Below are 23,096 nucleotides of genomic sequence, written 5' to 3'. Positions count from 1 at the left end.
TTGCAAAAGGAATGCTGACGTCTAAACCCCCCACATATATCTAGGCAATTTCTCCACCCACTAGTTAGTGTATAAGGAACACTGCTTTTCTAAAAACATTACAAAATTGACACTTCCATGGGCTTTTAAAATTTACAAACCAGGAATCGTAGTAAAAACAGTGACAGGCAAGGATTCAGTTAAGCATTGATACAGTCATTTAAATACCTGCTAAAAATGAATTTAATTCTGCACTGTGTTCTAAAATGCAAATTCAAGAAATAAAACTTCATATACCTGACTAATTTATTATACATGTAAAGTACCTGTATCCTCTTGTTTATATACAATCTGACTTTCTAATTCTAGATAAACACATGCTAATGGCCTGGAAAAATACTAAATATATAAGATTGACTTGTAATTCAGCAGCTAGATTTGCTTACACATCCTCTTGATATCAATAGCAAGAAAACAAAAGAGACTGTCACAACTAAAGAATCTTTTCCCAATCTCCATCAGCACCCACAATATCTACCACTTCACGGCTTTACTGCAACTGGCATATCTAATAAGAATTGCTCTGTGCCATAAACAAGGGTAACATCTAAATATGAACATTATTCAATTTTAAACATGAAATTTTATTTGCATTCTGATGAACAATTTTGAATGATTTTTTATGTTATATGCATAGCACCAAAACCTAATAAACGCTTAAGTCTAATTTTCTTTTTCTATCTAATTTGAGAAAATTGATAATCTAAAAAAGTATAGGAGCATATTTTGGAAAATTATTACATTATTTATATGTTGTGAAACCTTCAGTATAATAGTAATATTTGAGACATGTACTTAAAAATGTTCTACACATTAAAATATATAATTCTCCCTTGTGGTACAATTACTCAAAAATAAATTGATAAAATAATACTAGTAATAATATATAATAACAGAAAATATACAATTCCCCATTCATATACTTCTGAGTTAATTTTCTAACTGGCAAAGAGCACAGATGATTTTTTTCACTCGAAGGATAAAATTATGTTCATCTGGGAGCATATTCGTAGCCTAAGTTTCTGCTACATGCAAAATGCCAAGCTTGGTCCGGTACAAAAGAGAGCTAATAGCCAAGTAGAAGAAAAAGATACGTATGAATAACCACAATTCAAGAACTCTGCAGTAAATGCCATAGAGTAATACAGAAAAGGAGCCATAGGAATTTGAATGAGGAATATGTTAGTTTCAGCTACAGGAATAAAGGAAGTGTATCCTCCTTTGGGGAGAAGGAAAAATAAAGAAGTTCTACATATTTGTGTAGGGACTGAAGCAAGGAGAAGAGGTAATTTGTTAATTATCAGTGTTCACACTCCTTAATTATTTTGATTTACTGAGCTAGGAATGGGGCTGTCAAGGTATAAGGGTAAGGATGGGAGAATGAGGCTGGGATGGAAACTGACTCCTGTTATAGTAATCTCACATAAATTTTGGAATATTAAAATGGCTGTGGAAAACTGAAGTAGGCTGGGCTCTAAAAGAGCTCTGTCTAAAGATATACCTGCATTTACAGATAAGAAGGGTTCTTTCCGCATAGTGATAAAAGTCGTTTTGTCTACTAAAAGGATCCAAACAAAATCTGGAACTCAAAGTAACTCAAGGAAGTTAAAACTCCCAAAGCAACTTCAAAATTGAAGGGAAAATGAGCAGTAACCATTTAGAAACATCTCCCAAAAGTCAATAATAGTACCAAGTAAATCTTTGCTAATTTATAGCTTTATGTATACATAATTTAACCTACCATGAAAGTACAAGTCTCTCTCCAAATTATCCAGAGAAACTAAACATTCATTAGGCCATGTGAAATAATATACAAGCCATCTTCAATAACAACATATATTTGGAAGGATTCAATTCAATGTCACTATTATATGTGTTTCATTAGTATAGGGAAAAAAGTGAAAGGAAAGCTGAATAATTTTAATCTATAAAATTATCACTCAGAGAAAAATGAGTTTTTAAAAGCAAAACAGTTCATTATTTCTAAGGGGTACCATCCATCCTGATACTTTCCATAGTATATTTTCGATATGAATAATTCCAAAGGAATTAATTCTTTAATTATTAGGTACAAGAAATTCCTCAATATCTGCAGTGTAACTTTAAAAATGTTTTAGGTTTTAAAAATATAAAAGCCATCCTTTAACATTAAAAAATTAACCGACATTTTAAAAAAGACTTTATAGTACAAAGTGTTTTGTTTTTCCATATCTATAAGGCAAATCACTGCAAAACTTTGCGGTCAGATACCAAAGGCTATAAAGGATTACATTTTCAGTCTCTATTCAGCAAGAATATGAAGCAGATAATGAAGATACCACTGCATATTTTATATATTACCTTACATTTATGACAACTGTATATTAATACAGAATATTTTTCTCTGCTTTAATACTTTCTTTCAATATATAACGATGAAAACTTAGCCAATAAAAAAAAAAGCAGGGCCGCTACAATAGATCTAAAAAAATCATTAGCATTTTCTCAGCTTTAAATGGAAAAAGTGTTGGTTGCCTAGCAAACAAATTTTCCTCTGCCAAAAAGAAATAAAAATTATATCCTAACCAAGATGGGTAATTAGGATGTAAACAAATATCTCTAATTTCCATTATCATACACAGAAAATAATATAAGTTGTTATAATTTTAATCGATAAAAAAGCTGCAGGTCCATTTAACAAATAACTTTCAGTGTCTGACATTTAAGAGAAAAGGCTTAAGATCATGCTTCACCAGCTCTATGAACATGTCACAGCAGCATTTCATTTTACAGTTAAAAGGTACCAGTAAAATACAGCCATATATATGTATGTATATATACGTGTGTGTGTATATATATATGTATATACACATATATATGCCAACTTTAAAATTTTTAACTGTAAAGCAAAAAGAAATCACTGAAGGGGAATATTATATTTTAAATGACTTACCTTTCGCCCATCACTTGCATGGCAATTCACATTTAGAGGAGTCAGTAAAGCCATTAGTTTTTCTTCATTACCACTCCTACAAAAAGGTAGTAAGTCAATTCCTATAAAATTATAGCGCTTCTTATGAATGTTTATGGATATTTTTTACAAGAGAGTACAAAATGATATGGGCTTGCTTTGATTTCTTTAATATGGTTCTGAAAGAATCTCTTTTGCTTTATTCAATTCAATCAATATATTCCTAATAATTCCTGTTAATCATCATCCAGTGGTATATCATAGATAAGGTAGCTTTCTACATTTTTGTTTTATTTATCTGCATAAAGTCACCTTCTTAATTACAAACAAACTTTACTCTGATAAGTGATCTAAAACACTGGAGTTAAAAACACATATAAAATGCTGTAAAAAGCTAATCAATTAAATTATAAATGAACAAGAACAAAAGAAAATGGGTGAGAATTTTAACATTTACTTCATGCCCCTCATTCAAGCTTGGCTAGAAAAATTTCCAGAGAAAAATAAAGATATAGGTATTTAAATACTCCAAGAATATCATTCGAAAAGCTCGGCAACTCGGGTTTGCAGTTACCTTAAGAAATGTTCCAAATAAAATTAACCTTACAATCATCACCATATTGAAAGACAGTCTCATTTAATACATTAATCGTGCAAAATAAAGTATACAAAGATTTAGTATAAGGTCTTACCCGCATTATCGTATAAAATCCAAGCAAGACAATAACATGTTATAATTTTTATAGTCCTCCACCTGCCCTCCTCCTTTTCTCCCTTAAATGCATTATACTCACTTAAAATGAATGGAATCACTTACCTAGCAGCTTCTAGGAGTTCGTCTTTCTTGTATTCACCTAGATGATTGCAAAATATCATGCTGTTAGCATTTGGCAGAAGACAGATTAAGAAATGCAGTAGGCAGCAAATAGAGAATTAAATAGAAAAGAACAGAAAAAGAGAGTCCACACCCCGCTGGGTGATGGAGCCGTGACGTTAGCCAGCTTGTGAAGGCAGCATCACCAGTGCCTTGGAGACGGGCAGCAAATTGACGCAGCTTCTTGTCCAATCCTCAGATGAAATAGCTTTCTTCAGACGACCAATGAATGCTAAATCTCGTGTCCAGAAACACATTCCCTCTGATAACAGCATGCCAGTTGAAGACAATGTCCCCTCCCCCCTTTTCTATTCAGGCTGTCACAGTATACTTGTGAAGCATAATACATTCTGAGACAAAAGCAAAATAATGTGGCTCTTTAAAGGTACAAATTACTAGTCTTCAAAAAACCTCAGTTTTATTTGTAATGACATGGAAAGTTTTGTCAAAAAAAAACACACATTAATTACCATTGCTGAGCTTTATAGCAGAAGAAAAAAAATATCAGGATCAAGAAGCCTTTGCCTCGATAGGGTAGGTCTGTAGACTAGAAATACGTGAACTACGTACCAAATGCTATGAGCCCCTTGGAGGCAGTGCTCTAAAAACCAAAACAGTGAATACATTCCTAAATGACAATAATATTCTAACGTGCTGCAACCTACACTTTATACAAATTCAATACTAAAGTTTAACAACAATGAATCTTAAAAATATTTTTTAAAAGGAGACTGGGGTCTCTGAGAATAAGCAGACATCCAACCATTAAGATGTGAATAATTTTTCTCCATTCTATTTTTTAATATATCACAGACTGAAAATAGGTATATAATTTAGAATCTTCAATACAAATTTCTTAGGGCATTCAAGAACTAACAAACAAGTCTTTGCAAGCACAACTGAAGGAATTTTAGTAATATAGAGTTTGCTCACTGAATAAATAAAAGGAACAGCCAGGACCATGATTCAGCTATAATATGCTGACTCAGTTTGCTATATCATTAAAGAAATAATTATACAAAATGTCTAAGCAAGTAATTATGTGAAGGCAAATATTAAGTATACATACAAAAAATAAAATTTTAGATGAAAATGTTATAATTCTATTAAGAAATAAGCTTAAACTAACAAATCTTATCACTTATAAATATGGATTTCTTTGCATTTTGTTTATTTTGCTACAGAATGCAGAATATTGATGCACATTTTTTTTCTTTTTTTTTTTTGCGGTACGCGGGCCTCTCACTGTTGTGGCCTCTCCCATTGCGGAGCACAGGCTCCGGACGCGTAGGCTCAGCGGCCATGGCTCACGGCCCCAGCTGCTCCGCGGCATGTGGGATCTTCCCAGACCAGGGCACGAACCCGTGTCCCCTGCATCGGCAGGCGGACTCTCAACCACTGAGCCACCAGGGAAGCCCTGATGCAAATATTTTAAGGACGTCTCAGGACCATCAAGCACATGTTTAAATTCTATAACCCTTCATTAGCAAATATTTCTTTAAACTTTTGTCTTGATTCTTAGATTAAGATTTTATTAAAATCTAGAAACTGTAAGCAGTTATTTTCAAATAAGGAAAAAATTGTTAAATATCTAGTCTCTCCTAAGGGAATTTTATATACCAATAAAGTCACGGGCTCAACAATATACATGGATAAGCTAGAATGCATGCTTCATGATAAGAGTCGGTCTTTCTAATTTCCCATGTATTGTATTCCAGATTCTTTAACTGATTGACAGTTTAAGATTTACATTATTCTAATCCCCCACAAATAAGGTTCTTGTCTTCCCAAAGCCAAAGACCTACCTTTATTAAATATTTTAGGTGGCAATATGGAAGTGAATGAGTCAGTTTAAGAATCTCCTTCTGAGAAAATGGTATGACCCATACCCTCAAACGCCTTAAGAGTCAAGAGCAAAATAAGTGAAATTATGGGATAATCTAGAAAAGTCATTCATTTAGTCAGTCAGCAAACAATTATTTGAAAGGCCTATAGGCCAGGTTCAAAACCAAAAAAAGAAACTATCATCTCTAAACTCAAGGAATAATAGTCTATTAAACAAGACAAACAAGTAAACAAACGATGAGAGTAGTAAATGAGTCTTATGCTATGAAGAGTTTAAAGGCTAGTCTAAGTAGGATTAATAAGAGGCAGGATAATTGTAGTTCAAGGAAGGTTTCCTGGAAGAAGGAAAACTTGTGCAGAGTTTTTAAAGGAAGAACAGGTGATCCTCCGGTGAAGAAGGGTGAGGGAGAAGGAAGCAACCAAAGTAAAAGAAATGAGAGGGGCAATGGCTGCTCAGTAAACCTGAAACAAAGCACATTTGCAGGGGAATGGGTAAGAATGAGGCAGAGAAGAAATAGATCACATGAATGGCACTCTAAGAAGTTTGAACTTCATTTTGAAAACAATGAGGAAATACTGAAATATGTTAACAAGTAGAGTGCAAAGTATATTTAAAGATCTATACGCTTTGTGATTATTTAAAATATTCCCATATTCTACTCCAGTGAACTTTTCTTGGGGAGGAAAGTGGCCCAAACGGGGTAAAGGGAGGTGAAAACAATCAATTCTGACACAGTCTATATTTTGGTGTAAGTATACATTTCCTGATATACAGTAATCATACTGAAATTGAGATCTGAAAGCACCTACTACTGAAATTGAAGTCATAGTGAAACATGACTTCAGTAAGCTAGGAAATAAAACTGCAAAGTATTTGGCATCTCCAAAGTTCACATCAGTCTACATACATAAGCTTCTCATCAAGTATAGCTTGATATTTTCTCCAAAGGGCACTTTTTGAAAAAAAAAAAGTTATTCCCTCATGGATAAACTGATAATAAACCAAAGCTTTCAAAAGGAAACATATAAGTGCACCCAACAGTGTCAGACGGAGGTATTACAAATGACTTTCTACTTTCACTGTTAGAGTTCCTCGTACTTATTCAGCTTTTCTGCAATACATTCCAACATCCACTATCTGGTGCCCGAGGACCACAATCCATAAACATTCAGAGCTATTTTTCAAATGCTACATCGCAGAAGTAAGTAGCGTAATGAACTTAGAGTCCCTCACACACTCTGACAACAAATCCGAGCTGCTTACTTCACAGTGAAACCCCTAGTTCTATTTCATTTTAGCTGCGAATCTGAAAATATTCTGGCTGAGACTCCGGTGCTCTGCGGACCATTTATATTCTTTAATAACATCCAGATAAAGGCTAGCAATAGATCAGCCAGAAGGGAAACTAGGCAATTATAGTCAAGATAATAGCAGCCAGAAACGGAGAAAACAGATGGCTTAAAATATTTTTCTTTGATTAGAATAAAATAAGTGGGGCTAAAAAAAAAATAAGGAAGCCACAAAGTTTACTTTCCAAAATCTGAACTGTTTTTATTAGTAAACTAAGTATTGATAGGATGCATGTAAAGATAAATACACACACACACACACACACACACACACACACAGTCGGGGGGCAGAGATGAGTTAATGTGTTAAAAAGTATCAATATGTTATCAGAAAGAAGGTTAAAAATGAAAGTTAAAAAATAAAGGTTAAAAATAAAGCTCCCCTTTGTATTTCTCTGAGGTAGTTAGAAACAACTTCTCTTTCACTTACTGTGAAGGCAAAATTACTTTTTGAATAAAAATGAAGAAAACCTGAATCAATACATAGACGTCATAATTATTGACTTATCTCAATTTCAACATCTTAAGGGGCTTTTGTTCTTTTCTTTAGCAACTGACAGGATCAAAGCAGACTAAGTTTTCTAAAAATGAGTCATTTGGTTTTGTTGAGATGGAACAACATGGAAAAATTATGAACACAGAATCATAAATTCTTAAAGCAATAAAGGACTAGAAAAGAATTTTGACCTTTCTTTCCTCTACTTTGAAACCATGCATAATACATGCCTATCAGTAACATCTCTTGTTATATGCAGTGAGGGGGGGGTGTAACTTGAAAGTCACCTTTCTCCTGTCACCTCATCCCCAATTTCAGAATAGCTTGCCTAAGGGATCATCAACATATTATTTACAGTTAATGAAACTGACACCAAGACAATTAAATGAATTGCCTAAGGTTTCACTGAGTATTATTCACTATCTGTCAAGCCCTGATAAAAGGCTAACGTGAGCAGAAACTAAGCAAATCTGCGTTTTGGAAGAATCGATGTAAACAAAAGAGTAACACAACAATAATAGTAATAAAACAATTTTAAAAACAATGACAACAACTAGCTTTAAACAGGTTGAACATATTTATATAACATAAGCCAAGTATTTCCATCAAAACTACTTTAAAGCAGGGAACTTTCACATGAGCTTGTAAACATGGGCCCAAAAAAAAAAAAAAAGTTTTACCTTCTAGTTTGTTTTAACATTTTGGACCAAGGGAATAGGTAGGAATGAAGACAATGTATTCCAGGTCTATTAAAATGACCAATACATTTTGCATTTCCCACAGCATGTGTTAATTCCTCATGCTTTAGGTATCTCAAGGTAAGAGCTACGTAAAGACTTCAATCAAGAATCTCAATTATCAAGTTTAGGGACCCTTTTGTTGCTGAGGGCTAAGTAGTACCATGAATTGCTAATTCTCATACAGATACTTTCTCATCAAGCTGCCAACAAATACAAGAGATGAACTGATTCTTGTAACTAAACTGACAGCCAATATGGGGAATAAAATATTAATTTGGGTGACATAATCCATTGTGTTTTCACGAATAGATTTGATATTTTAGAAGCAGCCACGTAGTTGTGGAAGGAATTTCACTGAAGCACCAGGAAGTAATCTAATCTCAAGATGTTAAGCTAGGTCTTCCACCAAAAGCAATTTCAGACGGGCTGGTATCTACTATATGTACACATGGCCCCAGGAATGATCTGCATCCTCTCTCTGAAATTATTTTTTGAATTATTTGATTTATTTCAATTGTCAATTGAATTATTATTTCGTTCTCTGAAATCTTTCATAAATATTTTCAGGACAATGTTGGGAAAAAATTACAAAGTATTAAGAGTCCTCTATGCCTTCTTCCAACTTCTGAAACCTATCAATCTTCCCACTCATTCTGATTCTGGCTTCAAAGTCCACAGCATTAGAGAAGTCTAGAATCACGATCAAACTAAACGCTCCACATCAATTCTAAACAAGGAATAATTGGGGGCTTTAAAATTTTAGGCTTGAATAGAGTATTTTCCTGGTGGAGATCCTTCCTATCTTCTGCTCCCTACAACTCTGACCTTTCTAATTCGCTAACATTAAACCTGTGCTGCAGTATTAATGTAAACTCCAAGCTGGCTGTCCAGTACAGTGCAGCTTGAGAAGAATTTTCCAGTTCTTTAGAAAAATGGAGGTGTCCCACACATCCTGCCCTGCAGGGCAGCTGAAAATCAATTTTCGAAGATAAAAGGCCCCCAAATGCAACTATATTATCTTATAATATTTAAACGATAAAAATTATAATGTACTACATGTTAACAAAAAAACCTAAACCAAGGTCCTAAAACATTAAAAAACACAAAATTACACTCAGACATAACAAAGGCTCTGCAAAAAAACCATATAATGCAGTCAATAAATGATTGTTACCAACCAGTTTCTTTGTATGCAGTAGTATGTCTTCACTTAGCCCCAGTGACGTCTTAGATAGGCATCCCATTTATGGACACTTAAGTGGGGTTTCAAATAATTTATACCTGCTTCTGACATTCTGTCAATTGTATTTGGAATGTAACTCAAGACTTTTCACGGATTTGTTTGTTTGTTAAAAACGGAAGTATTAAAATCTGGGACATAACTACAAACACACACTGGCCAAAAAAATGTTGTATTATAATATATATGCATTCTCTAAAGTTTGGTATTAAAAACCAGGAGAGGTATTCCTAATGCACATTGTTAACCAATGAGACATTCTGCAAACTGTACCTGTACTTTAAAAGACCTTTTGATACGTCACAAAGAAAATAAGAAGGGAGGGAGGGAGGGAGGGAGGGAAGGTAGGAAGGAAGGAATGAGATCTCATTCTAAGCATGTCAGATTGTGATGCCATGTATGGTGTGGTATCTGGGTGCTTGGAATGCCCACCACTGCTTAAGCCATCAACTATCTGTGTAAATGGCTGGTCAGGGCTGAGAGAACTGGGATATTGATTCTTTACTATCACAATGTTTGCTGTCCAAAAATGGTCTGGTAAAGTAAAAGCGTATTTGATCCAAAACAGGCCAATAGTTTTACATTCTTTGCTCTATATCAGGGATCCTTCTTCTATAGCAATCAACCCACAATTTCTTATGTGCCAATTCAAAATCCCCAAAGCTCTAAAAATTCATTTGGCAGCAAAACTTGACTCACCTGGTATACACAGCTATCATATACATTAATGTTTGATTATAGGGTTAAGCCCAGACTCCTCTGGGATATTTTATGATATAGTACATGTGCTGTGTCTTTTAATATTTTATTTACTCACTGAAGTACAATTTACATACATTAAAATTCAACCTTTTCAAATGTACAGTTCTATGAATTTTGACAAACTTATACAGCTGTGTAGCCACTATCTCAAAATTTGAACATCTCCATCACCCAAAATGTTCCCTCAGGCGCCTCTGTAATCAATCTATCCCAACCCAATAGCAACCGCTAATCTAATCTCTTTCTCTGTAGTTTAACTTTTTATAGAATGTCATATAAATGGAATCACAGGATATGTAGACTTTTAAGTATGGCTTCTTTTTCTTAGTATAAATGCTTTTGAGATTCATTCGTGTTTTGGACTACCAATATTTGTTCTTTTTGATTATCAAGCAGTATTCCACTATATGAATGCACCTGAATTTGCTTATCCATTCACCAGTTGATCAACATGTGGGCTGTTTCCAGCTTTTGGTGATTATGAATAAAGCTACTGTAAAAATTCAGACAGGATTTTGTATGGACCTATGTCTTCATCTCCTTTGGGCAAATACTTAGGTGTGTGGGTGCTGGGATGTACAGTAAATGTATGTTTAACTTTATAAGAAACTGACAAATCACATCTCTTTTAAAATTTGAAAAATTCTTTATTCTGGAATATAATCACACCACCTACAGAAAGGAAAAAGAACAAAAGAGAAAAAGTTGACTAATGAGAAATATGACAGTACTGTACTGCTAGAAATCTCAACCTCACAGCTAGAAATCCCAATCTTGCCTCTTTTTGAGGGCAATTCACCTAAAAACTGAACTAATTTGCACAGCTTCTAGTTCTTCATTTCTCACTTGTTCTGTCTTTTGTACTTTTTTTGAAATAGGGAGAATATACAAATTTAATCTCTTCATTCAAGGAACTGTTTTGTATGTAGTACCTGCGATCTTAGAGCTACGAGAACACATGAACAAAGCATATTTTGATTTATAGGAACCACACTGTTATCTGTGAAAAGGAAATTACTTTCCTGCAGTCCTTGCTCTTATCAGGATGCTCAGCCCCTCAATGCATCAGCCTACTGAGGGCCAGAAGTTTGGTGAGACACCTATTTGGGATAGTCAGACCTCTGCCTTCTTACACCAAATATAAGGAATTAAGGAAACTAAGGCTAATGCAGAAGTACAAGTGACTACTTTTTGAATGATGTAAGAACTGTCTTGTCTTCACTGTAATTATTGTATATGATTGCATTTTATTCTTTGTATATTTTGTCCTGTTTACAAAGTCTCTGAAAGATGTAGTAACTTTGCAATTTTGGTCTTTTCAGGAAGCACCAATTATGATTTACTTCTTTAAGCTGCAAATGCTTATTTTTTTCTTATATTTCCCCCAAAGTATCACTGAATCTCTTATTCAGGGTTAGAGTTAATTAAACTTAGTGAAGTCTGAGTAATGGTATTTTATCCTGGGCATAATCTTTCTCATTCAAACTCTCTGTCTCTCTTTTAATGCCACTCATTTATTAGTTCTCCTTTGAATAACATCATTTATTTATTTAACAAATATATATTCACTATCTATAATATGCCAAGTATAACACAGCTACTACTACTGTATCATGTACTGAATCTTGAGTTAGTAGGACAAAAGTGATGGACAGAGCTAGAACACGAGGAACGTGTCAAATCCATAGAATATATTATTCATTTAGCACGCTGCAATGCACAGCTGTCACTGACGGAAGTATATCACACGTGTAAACATTATCTGTCAGGTATGTTAAGGAAAAGATGTTGAGGACCACTTTCAGAAGATGACAGAGCTAAGCACTATGTTCTTAAAGCTTTGAGATATTCACCAGACAGTGGGAGAGAGATTGAGGCATTGAGTGTGTGTATGTCTGTGTTAATAAAAGATTTAGATCAGGTAAATAACAGTTCCTAACTTTGGGGGGGGTCACGAAGCACTTTAAGGAGCTAATGAAAGCAGCTTTAGACCCTCTCCGTAGGGAGAAAATTCTTTGCACATATGAAGATAAACTCAAATTTTTGCCTACAGTTTTAAGAGTTTTTACAGAATCTATGGAGTCTATGAAGTTAAGAACTGCTGTTAAAAAAAAAAAGTACCTCTGACTTACACTCATTGATTCTAAATATAATCTTAAGGCAAGCTTGGCAAGATAAACTAGTTTGATATCCTTATTTTATACATGACTCAGTTAAGACCCAAAATAAGTAAATAACTTGCCTAAAATTTTAAAACTATACAGTGGCAAAGCTAGGACAAGAATCCATGTCCTTTGCCAGTATTTTTTTTTTTTTTTGCGGTACACGGGCTTCTCACTGCTGTGGCCTCTTCCGTTGCAGAGCACAGGCTCCGGACGCGCAGGCTCAGCGGCCATGGCTCACGGGCCCAGCCGCTCCGCGGCATGTGGGATCTTCACGGACCGGCGCACGAACCCGTGTCCCCTGCATCAGCAGGCGGACTCTCAACCACTGCGTCACCAGGGAAGCCCAGGTTGTAGAGTTTAACATGATTTTGTAAGGTATAGGAACTCTTCGTTTACTTTTCTTTTCTTTCTTTTTGAGCAGGGGAGTAAACTAAGTAAAGCTGAACTTAACCTGGTAGCTCAATGAACTAAGACCTGGAGACACTGGGGATTAGTTACAGGGCTATTGTAGCAAGATGGTGAGAAGAAAAGTACGTAAATGGTGGCAGTAAGAATGGAAAGAATGTCAAGTAGAGAGAAGGCATTGAATGCATCACAATGCAGCAGAGCTTATATTTGATGTGTTAGTTTTATGTGTCACCTGGGATATCATGCTATGAATGGTAAAATTTAAAATATTTACATCTCAATCTTAGATTAATACTTCACCCAATAATCTTTCTGAACATGCTCAGAGTAGCAACACTTTGCTAATTCAGCTTCTGCTTAATGGATATATTACCACAGACTCAGACTTCATATACTGAGAATGTCCATTAAATTAGAATAATCTATTTAAATAATATATCTAATTTATTTAATTATTTAGATGTTGAAACTACAGTCTTTGATTCTTGCACAGCCAATTTCAAGACAGACATTGAGAGTTCATAGTTCACCTAGGAGGCGTTTCAGACATATTAAAGAAAATGTTCTCCAAGAGAAGTAGTTTTAGAAAAAATAAAAGACTATAAGAGAGGTACTAATGTATAATGTCTAGAAGGCCAGTTTGCTCCTTTCCTGAGCATAATATTAGCTTAAAAAAAAATCCAATACAGATGAGCATTCACTTAATTTACTTAACTACTTTCTTATTATAAAGTTACTATAATGGGCTAGTGTACTAACATGATAACTACTGATTTTGACTTTCTTCTTAGACTTTTATCTTCTTTTCTTATTTTGTTCAACTGAGAAGGAGATATATGAGGAAGTTCATTACTTCAGAAAAATATGGAGGAAAGATTTTAAAGTTGAGGAAATGAAGAGGACGTATTTGCAATTTGGGGGGAAAAATTATTCCGTAGTATTTTGCTTTGGGAAATTGTTTCAAGTCTGTCTAAATGTAAATCAGGAAAAACATCTTTATTTGAAGTAGCAAACTGGAGAAACAGAAGTAGATGTTCAATTTCAGATAATCTTAAAATTACATATCTTACTGGGATATATTTTCCTATGTATAGAAGCAGGAAGCCACATGTCAACTGTACATTTTAATTTTCTTACCTGGAATATATTTAACCCCATCCCTTAGTATCAGTTTTATTGTCTAGTTCCATTTTTATTTTAAATACCTAGCAAAACAGGACAGCAACAATTCTATCAGAAACATGTATAAGATAATTGTATATCAATAATAAAATCTGTGTCAACAGATTTGACATGTGTCATGTCTTTTGTGTGTGCTAATATGAATTTCTTAGCAGAAATTAGATTTATATCAATGCTTGATATTATCTTTTCAGTAGATGGTTATTCAGAACTTCCTTGTTCCTCTTATATTTCAGAAAGCTGCTTGGATTAACCGTGATATATATCACTTCATGCATACAACCCTGCCACGTTGTTCAAAACATTAATCTGTTTTCCATGGTTAGGTTTTAGTTTTGTACTATCCATAACTTTATTGTAGAAATGCCTATGAGAGACATTTACTACCATTTCTAAACAAGATGACCAAAGACAGAGATTGCAGGTACTACATATGAAAGTTCCTTGAATGAAGAGATGAAATCTGTATACTAATCTTAATAACAAACAACAAAAATTAATTTTTTGAAATAATTTTAATATAAATACTTCATATCAAACATTAAGAAACATTTCTGATGAAAAAAACTGGTTTTGAATATTTTGGTACTTTTACTCTTTGATGGGCTTATTTTTGCCCCCATAAATTTATCAACTACCTTCATATAAAAATTATCACTTAGCCTTATTTAAAAGCTGCAACCATAAAAATTAATTGTCTTGGAAAAGTCAAGGGCTAAATCACTCTAGATAGCCAAGTTTTCAACATACTGCTAATTTAGCATTTTAATTCTCCTGCTCTTGAGGGAATTTCTTTCTGAAATACGTTAAACACTTCTATGCATTCAAAAATGGATTATTCAAAATATAATTTAACATTTCTTGACAAATCAGGGGCAATTATTTTGAACCTAGACCAGATTGTACAATAGTATAGCAAAGCTCTCTGGGCCTATTGAGATGTGCCGATCCAAAATGGCTCCGGAATGCTATGCATTTTATTATTTTTTTCATGTGTAATTTATTTTTCTCTTTCCATTGTGCTAATGAATAATCTCTTTATTTATTTCCTTTTAGTTTAGAGTATCTAAAAATGCTGTCTAGTAGAAACATAATTCAAAGCACATATGTAATTAAAAATTTTCTATTAGACATGTTAAAAAAAGGTAAACGGAGGGCACTAATTTTAATAAGATATTTTATTTCATCCAATATATCTAAAATATTATCATTTCAACATGTGGCACTAGGCCTGTTTCACATGTCCAATAGCCATCTGTGGCCAGTAGCTACTGTACTGGACAGTGCGCATCTAAAACTATCATGAGCTGGAAGATTACAAAACTTGGTAAACACTGTCACTATGGAGGAGCAAATTCCCTGAGTGATGTAAGGACTCTCCTAGGTATAAGGAACTCCCGATTCAGAGCATGACTTCTGGACGTTTATTTGGTAGGGGTGGAGTGATGCATGGGAGAGAGAAGAAAAGGGAAAGGGAAGTGGAAGAATAAGAGAGAAGGAGAGCAGTAAAAACAGATATAAATGAGGTTGGGAGCGGGAAAGAATCCAATAATGAAGCAGGTGAGAAGACTGGAAACTCAGAGGTGAGTAATACCTAAGAAGTATTGAGCATTAATGACCAGAATAATGCAAAAATGAGGCTTTTCTTAGTAGGTAATCTAGGTCTTTCAAAGATGTATGCAATAATGATGAGAATGCATAGGTATTAAGGACTGAAGAAGCCTTGCAACATACTACAGTATCCAGAGAAAGGGACCAGTATGGTTAATGATGATTCATGGGTATAGCACAGGTTTTTATAAGGCTACCTCATGCAAATGCAAATGCAAAGAAGTGACTAAGAATATGCTTAGATAGTATATCAAATACACCACTAATCACTTTTACTGAATCTTGTAGAGATGAACAACTGTATCAAAAGAAATAGAGACCATTTCTAGTGACTCTGAAAGTCCTGGGCAAAAGACAAAAGGACTTGGTAAATTCATCATTTCTTCCTGCTGAATAACTTAAGAGAAACGGAAATTTGGAAAAAAAAAAAAAAAAAGAAGAAGAGCTGGCTATCTAGATAACATGGAGGAACAAAATCTGGTCTTGAGGAACCCGACCATCTTAAGATACAGAATGATGGCAACTGATGGCAAGCATTACAAGAACATAAAGAATTAGGATAAATACAGTGTCCTGCTATTAGAGTAAAAACAAAACAAAAAGTCAACTGTTCAAATATGTAAGTCAAGAAAGACTAAAAACTGGCTTAAGATGAGCCCAGATTCAACTACTCTGTAGCTGGTCTGACAGGAAACTCAATGAATCAATGTGACAAATTTACAAAAAAACACATGGAAACTTATGCTGTATCAGCAGAATTTAAAAAAAAAAAAAGGGTGGGCTTCCCTGGTGGCACAGTGTTTAAGAATCCGCCTGCCAATGCAGGAGGCATGGGTTCAAGCCCTGGTCCGGGAAGATCCCACATGCCACAGAGCAACTAGGCCCGTGCACCACAACTACTGAGACTGCGCTCTAGAGCCCAAGAGCCACAACTACTGAGCCCATGGGCCGCAACTACTGAAGCCCACGCGCCTAGAGCCTGTGCTCTGCAACAAAAGAAGCCACCGCAATGAGAAGCCCGCGCACCACAACGAAGAGTAGCCCCCGTTCGCCGCAACTAGAGAAAGCCTGTACACAGCAACGAAGACCCAATGCAGCAAAAAATAAACAAATAAATTTTTAAAAAAACTGGGTGGGGGGCTATTTGGCTTACAGTATAAAAGACTAAGGTGGCAGAGGTGATGGTTACAGTTATACAAAGGGTCCCGTCTATTCTTGTCTGTATTTCAGAGGAGGCTCTCCAAAAGAAAAATGCTTAGCCATATACAATGTAGTTCCAAAAAGAAGTTACTGTATTTGGCTTAATTAATGGGAGAAATATTTCTAACCATTTAAGTTATTCAACAATGGACTGATTATGGCTGAAAGTTCATAAGGAAAAGTGTATTAATGGCATGTTGGAATTAAAAAAAAAAGACTAAACAGACTTAAAAGGAAAAGGTAAAATGCTCTAATTGAGTCTGGATGGTATATTACTGCTGTCTTTAATCTTTTTTCTTCCTCTAACTTCATGACTTTCATCACAAAGATCGGGGTGGTTTGTGCATATGTCCACCGGGGGCACGTGACCTGGGCCTGGCTTGAGAATCACTGGTAAGTCATATCAAGGAGCATTACCATTTGTGCCAGAAATTTTGAATAAATCCTGGGTCAGCTACTATCTAGCCTCGTGAGTTTGACCAAATCATTTAACCTTCCTCTGAGCTTCTTGTTTCTCATTGTAAAATGAGAAAGATAAAGCTTATCTTATGGGTTGCTCTGAGGGTCAGGGATAATATAAATAAAACACACAACAATGCTTTCCTTACAGTAAACCTCCAAGGCAAGATAATGATGATGACGATGATGGTAAGAATAATGCTTTTCAAATTTTAAAGCAATTGCTTTACTAAAAATTGTTTATTATTTCCCCCTGAAATCATCAGGGAGATAGGACCTCTTTTTCATTAGCATCAGTGAAAGAATTTTGATTGAAAACATTTAAGGGATCTGAGAGAACAGATTTCTCCACCCAGTAACTTTCTCTATAATGAAACGGCTTTAATATAATGAAAAGGGGGGGCATTTTATCTCACTGTCCTAAACACTTTGCTGGGTCCTTAGAAAGTTGTAATCACAACATGAGCAGAAAGCTATAAAAACTGATGTACAACATTAATCAAGTAGTGGAAAAAATAGAAGGTTTTAAATAATTTCCAAGAAAAAGTGAAAGCTATTCAGAGAAAGATAGTTAGAAAAACAATGCAGTGAATTCTCCCTTCTCTTCCATATCCCAAAGAGATAGAATCATACCGAGACTGATAGAACCTTACAAAGAGTAAATCTCATTTCCTCATTAGAGAGAAAACTTAATTCCAAAAGAAAGATGCATATTTCGGTAGTAAGCTCCTATCATACAGATATTTGATGTTCTGTAATAAACTAATTGGTAACTTACTGACTTCTAGAAGCAGGCTTCAAGTATATCCATGTGTCAATAATGATAAGCCATATTGAAAAATATGAATTTGTTACTATATTTCATACATGTTTTGTTTTTTGTTAATTTTTAACTTTAGATTTACTTTTTATTATATATAATGATTTCATAAAATACATATCAATTTTGACATATTTTTACCTATCTACCACAGAAATGTACCAACTCTGCAATGTAGCAATCCTTATGAAATGTGACTAAAGGTTAATATGCACATAGCATGAGGTTTGAGGTAAATTAAAGATAAAATCAATCTAACATTAGTACTATGTTAAATATTGAGGATGTGCAAGTCAGCCCTGCTGATAATGACTGTTTCCAACAGGACACGGACAAGGCCACATAAAACAATGTTTCTCTACAAGGCTGTACCACTGCTATAAAAATGATGGGCAATCCTTTCTTCTGAGTTACTGCTGGTTTCTTTTATTTTCTTTTATAAATTTATTTATTTATTTATTTATTTATCTTTGGCTGCGTTGAGTCTTCGTTGCAGTGCACAGGCTCTCTCCAGTTGCGGCGAGCGGGGGCCACTACTCGCCACAGTGCGCAGGCTTCTCATTGCGGTAGCTTCTCTTGCTGCAGAGCATGGGCTCCAGGCACGCGGGCTTCAGCAGTTGTGGCATGTGGGCTCAGTAGTTGTGGCTCACGGGCTCTACAGCGCAGGCTCAGTAGTTGTGGCGCATGGGACCAGCTGCTCTGCGGCATGTGGGATCTTCCCAGACCAGGGTTCGAACCTGTGTCCTCTGCATTTGCAGGCAGATTCTTAACCACTGCGCCACCAGGGAATTCCTACTGCTGGGTTCTTAGTAATGACATCACCAACCTGAGCTCAGAATCAGTGCGGTTAGTTTATTGATTACCCATACCCGTGTGTGTGTGAGTGTGTGTGTGTGCGCACGCGCGTGCGTAGGCGTATATGCCCCCAGTGTATCAGCTAAACACTAAATAAAGCTCAGAAATCTATGATTTGTGGATTGGAGATACACATTTCCTTTTCCTTTTTTCTTGCTTCTTTAGCAGCAAGATATTAATTAGTATCTTAGAAAAATTAAAGAAAGGGCACATTTGAAACTCAAATCAGCAACTACCTATTACCATCTTCAGGAGAAGGTTCCAAGGTTATACATGCTCTAACTTTAAAAAACAACTAGCAAACCAGTGTGTGCACACAGGCAAACTCACTTTTACCCTCATTCTAGACAGTAACTTACTGTGTTCAAGTTCTGAATAATGATTCTGATTCTGAATAATGATTCTTGATGCCTCCTGATGGATTCAGAAGAAAGTGCTATCGATTCAGTAGAATGATACTCTTCTTGCTGAGAACAAGCTAAAGAAGAATTGTATTTTTTTTTTCGTTTTGCTTAGTTTGCTTATTGCATTTATTTCCTGCCAAGCTTACAGATGACCCAGAAGTAACTGGGGAGTGAAACTGAATAAGATCATTTGGTTTTAGTCTAGGCCGTATTCCTTTGACACTACTGATCAAAAGTACAGAAAAACAAAATATTCTAAATGGAAAAATACATAGAAATGTTAGATAGAAAATACTAGGTCTCAGAAGTGGACAGAGAACAACTCAGGTGCAGTAAATGCTGAGTTCTTGGCTTTAGTAATTCCTGCAGAGAATCAACTGCACCTTCCTCTGTGCTCCATAACACTTTATATATTGTATGAAAAATAATTTGTGGGTCTGTCTTCCTTGCCTAACTTGAGCCCCTTGAAGTCAGGGACCATATTTTATACTCTTTCTCATATCTCTGTAAGTGCTCAATGTATTTTAAAAAAGAGGAACACCTAACCCACGTTCCCATCCCTGGAGATGCCTATGTTTCCTAAAAGGAATGTCTTATCCAGAGGAAGCTCCACTGCAACAGAGGAGTCTACTGTATCTAAGTTTAGAACTAAAAATGAAAGTATTATGAGGTTACATAGGAAACCCCTGAAAAAAACCAATAGAACAGGATTAGGATACAGATTTAGAAAATTGCATTATAAATAAATCAGAATGAGCAAACACAAAATCTGATGTGGCAACCTGAAATTGTTGAATGAAAATGTTATGCTTTTAATTCAGTCAAAAAAAATTATTATAAGCATATACATATAACAGTACTTTCCAGTAAAAGTTTGGCTGCCTATTACTTTTTAGCTTTTTTTCGAACATATCTTTTATTCCTGAAAGCAAGGCAAATAGTTTTGAGGAGACAGCTATTTGAATTAGTATAAGAAAATAAATAAATAGCAATAGTAAACTAATCAAGCATTTAGTCATTTATGTTACGCAAAGAACTTACTTTTCTCTCTCTAGGAGAATACTGGGCTTATGAATGGCAGGCCTTTATAAGGCTGAATAAAACTCCATTTTATGAATATACCATATTTAGTTTATCCACTCATTTCTTGATGGACACTTGAGTTGCCCCCACCTTTTGGCTATAATAATGCTACTATGAACATGAGTGTACAAATATTCCTTTGAGTCTCTGCTTCAGTTCTTTTGAATACATACCCAGAAGTTGAACTGTTGAATCATAGCCATTCTATTTTTATTTTTGAGGAAACTCCATACTGTTTTTCACAGTCACTGCATCATTTACTTCCCCACCAACAGTGCACAAGGGTTCCAATTTCTCCACATTCTCGTTAATATTTATTTTTTCTCTTTCATTTAAAAAAAAATAGTAGCTATCCTAATGGGTGTGAAGTGGTATTACCGTAAATTTCTTTTATGTTTCTTTTTCAAGACTATGTCTAATGCAAATATTTTTAAATAAAAACCGACTTCCCAAGATCCTGTAAATGACTTAAAAATATGGTAAAAAGCAAACCTATCGAAATTTCTCATATTAAATTATGCTTAATAAAGCTGATTTTGGTTTTTACTTGACCTGTGTTTTCATTTCACTGACTTAAAATTTATATAAAAATAAACTTGATAAAATATTCATTTTTTACTATTATGGGAGTATAGTATAATCAGCTGCTTTATGACAATAGGGTATAAAGAAGTATAGTAATTGTGTACTTCTAGCAGGCTGCTAGTGATAGTAGTCCTCCAAAAGAGGTAAAAACAATACATTTTCTGTATTTTGATTTGAGTTTACATACATTTTTATGAGACACTAAAGTATGTACATTTATTTAGTCATATTTTCTTTACAGTTATAAACCAAGGTTTATATATGCTAGAAAGAGATAGCATGTTTTTACTAAAGGTACCATTATACATTTTAAATAGAGTTTAAAATATCTCCAGAAATGAACTGATGAGAAATTAGAGCTAAAAAAAATGAAAGAAAAAAATGGTATTTAATATTCTAAACTAAAATAAACGGAGTCTTATTTCAAGGACAACATTAAAAAACTTTTTTATACATAAAGGGAACAAACAGTCTGACAAATTACAGCTACGATAGTTCATGACTAGTGGTGTTTATGAAAGATGACATTATTCTGACCCACCCGCCACCATCTCAAATTATTTGTCCCCAGCCCAAATAGCATACAGACACAAATAAACCTTAAGTAATGTTTGTAGAAATCTTGGTGTGACAAAAGTAGATAATTACTTCAAATAACTTAACATTTCTAATTTGTGATTATGTAATAATACATCCATTTTGGAGAAAGCTATAGTTAAGGGTAACTAGCACCATTCATATATTGAAAGTGATTCTTCCCACATAAGCTCTCTGTGCTAGCAAAAAATACTATGCATTTTTGAGTAAATGTGGCTTAATTGATAGAACCAGCCATTTGTATAAAGGCTTCTGCAAACAATTACCCAAGAATCGTGACAAGGACTACCTAACAGTGAGTTAGTATAAAATTTCAGTAAGCTATTTTCAGCTTCTTGACAGCCTAATGTTTTCTCATCTTGATAATCTTACAAGACTTAAGGCAAACATTTCTATATGCAGTTTGTAAAGAAATATCTGTAGCCATTTGGAAGTGTTAAAAATTTTAAATCCCAGCGGCCCACTGATTTGCCTTGGAATATAAGAAGACTTGGCAAGGTTATTTGTTGAAGAGTGAAACTAAGAAACACTTTAAGATTCATTCTCTAAGATTCATTCTCTTTGTGCGAGATGAAGATCTATAGTTTTCATGACATAGACTGAACTGAGAAACTTTCACATCTTACTGAAAATGACTTGTGGAGATAGATATATCCTGGGGCAGATGTTGGAACTAACAGTAATTCCAGAAGTTCTTTTAGGAAAGGCACATACTATATCATCATAACTGGCCATCAGGTGGTTCTGTGTAAATCATTATGACTGAGTTACAAAGTAAATGTCTCTCTCAGTCTCTCCCTGTCTCTTTTTCTCTGACACACACACACATACACACAAATGCATTCTCAGTAAGAGTTTATTTTATAAATTCTGTAGCACTAGAGTTCTTGTGAATAAGTTCCAAAAATTTAGCCCTTGTCAAGATATTAGGCAAAGGTAACCAGAATTCCATACCCTACACAAAGTTAACAAATTTTCAAGCATTTTCTTTTTCCTTCAGTTGAAACAAGGTAAAAAATGAGTATAATCTATAAAGGAAAGAGGTTTATAAATAAATCAGACTCACTGTTATTAACACGTGAAAATATAACAATGGCTCAGTTTGAAATTTCCTAGAGCGCAGAGACAGTGTCTTATTTATCCTTATATACTTAACAGCTATCAAAATGTCTGAACATGTAAGTACTAACAAACACGCTGAATTGAATATATATACACAAAAAGTTGACAAAGCATTCGACTTTTAAGTGTTAGGGGAATAATTTGTACCTTAAGAAATATCTTTAAGGAAAGTGTCGATGCCCTCCAGCCAAAGACCACTAGGAACACAGCTATCGTTGAACAAGTTGGGACGTTACTTGTTACAGTGAGGGAGAGAACACAGGCCATGGGGAACACAGGCACCTCAGTAAGACTATGTTAGAATCCATT

The 23,096-nt window shown here is 34.7% G+C and overlaps 1 protein-coding gene across 2 annotated transcripts in view; it reads right to left on the bottom strand.

The window, feature by feature from the left end:
- Window positions 1–23,096, bottom strand: part of TNKS (tankyrase) — a gene marked incomplete at its 5' end in the record, with an annotated part of 176,260 nt that overhangs the window by 87,012 nt on the left and 66,152 nt on the right. For both annotated transcript variants that reach the window (XM_082680365.1, XM_082680366.1), the window contains 2 exons: window positions 2,972–3,047; window positions 3,807–3,843. In XM_082680365.1, the coding sequence (XP_082536491.1) occupies window positions 2,972–3,047; window positions 3,807–3,843 (113 nt within the window). The remainder of the gene's footprint in view (window positions 1–2,971; window positions 3,048–3,806; window positions 3,844–23,096) is intronic.

This window comes from Grampus griseus (genome assembly GCF_964374135.1).
Source record: "Grampus griseus genome assembly, chromosome: 21".
NCBI lineage: Eukaryota > Metazoa > Chordata > Mammalia > Artiodactyla > Delphinidae > Grampus > Grampus griseus.
The sequence above is the reverse complement of the archived record's forward strand: the minus strand, read 5'-3'. Positions and strand labels throughout refer to the sequence as shown.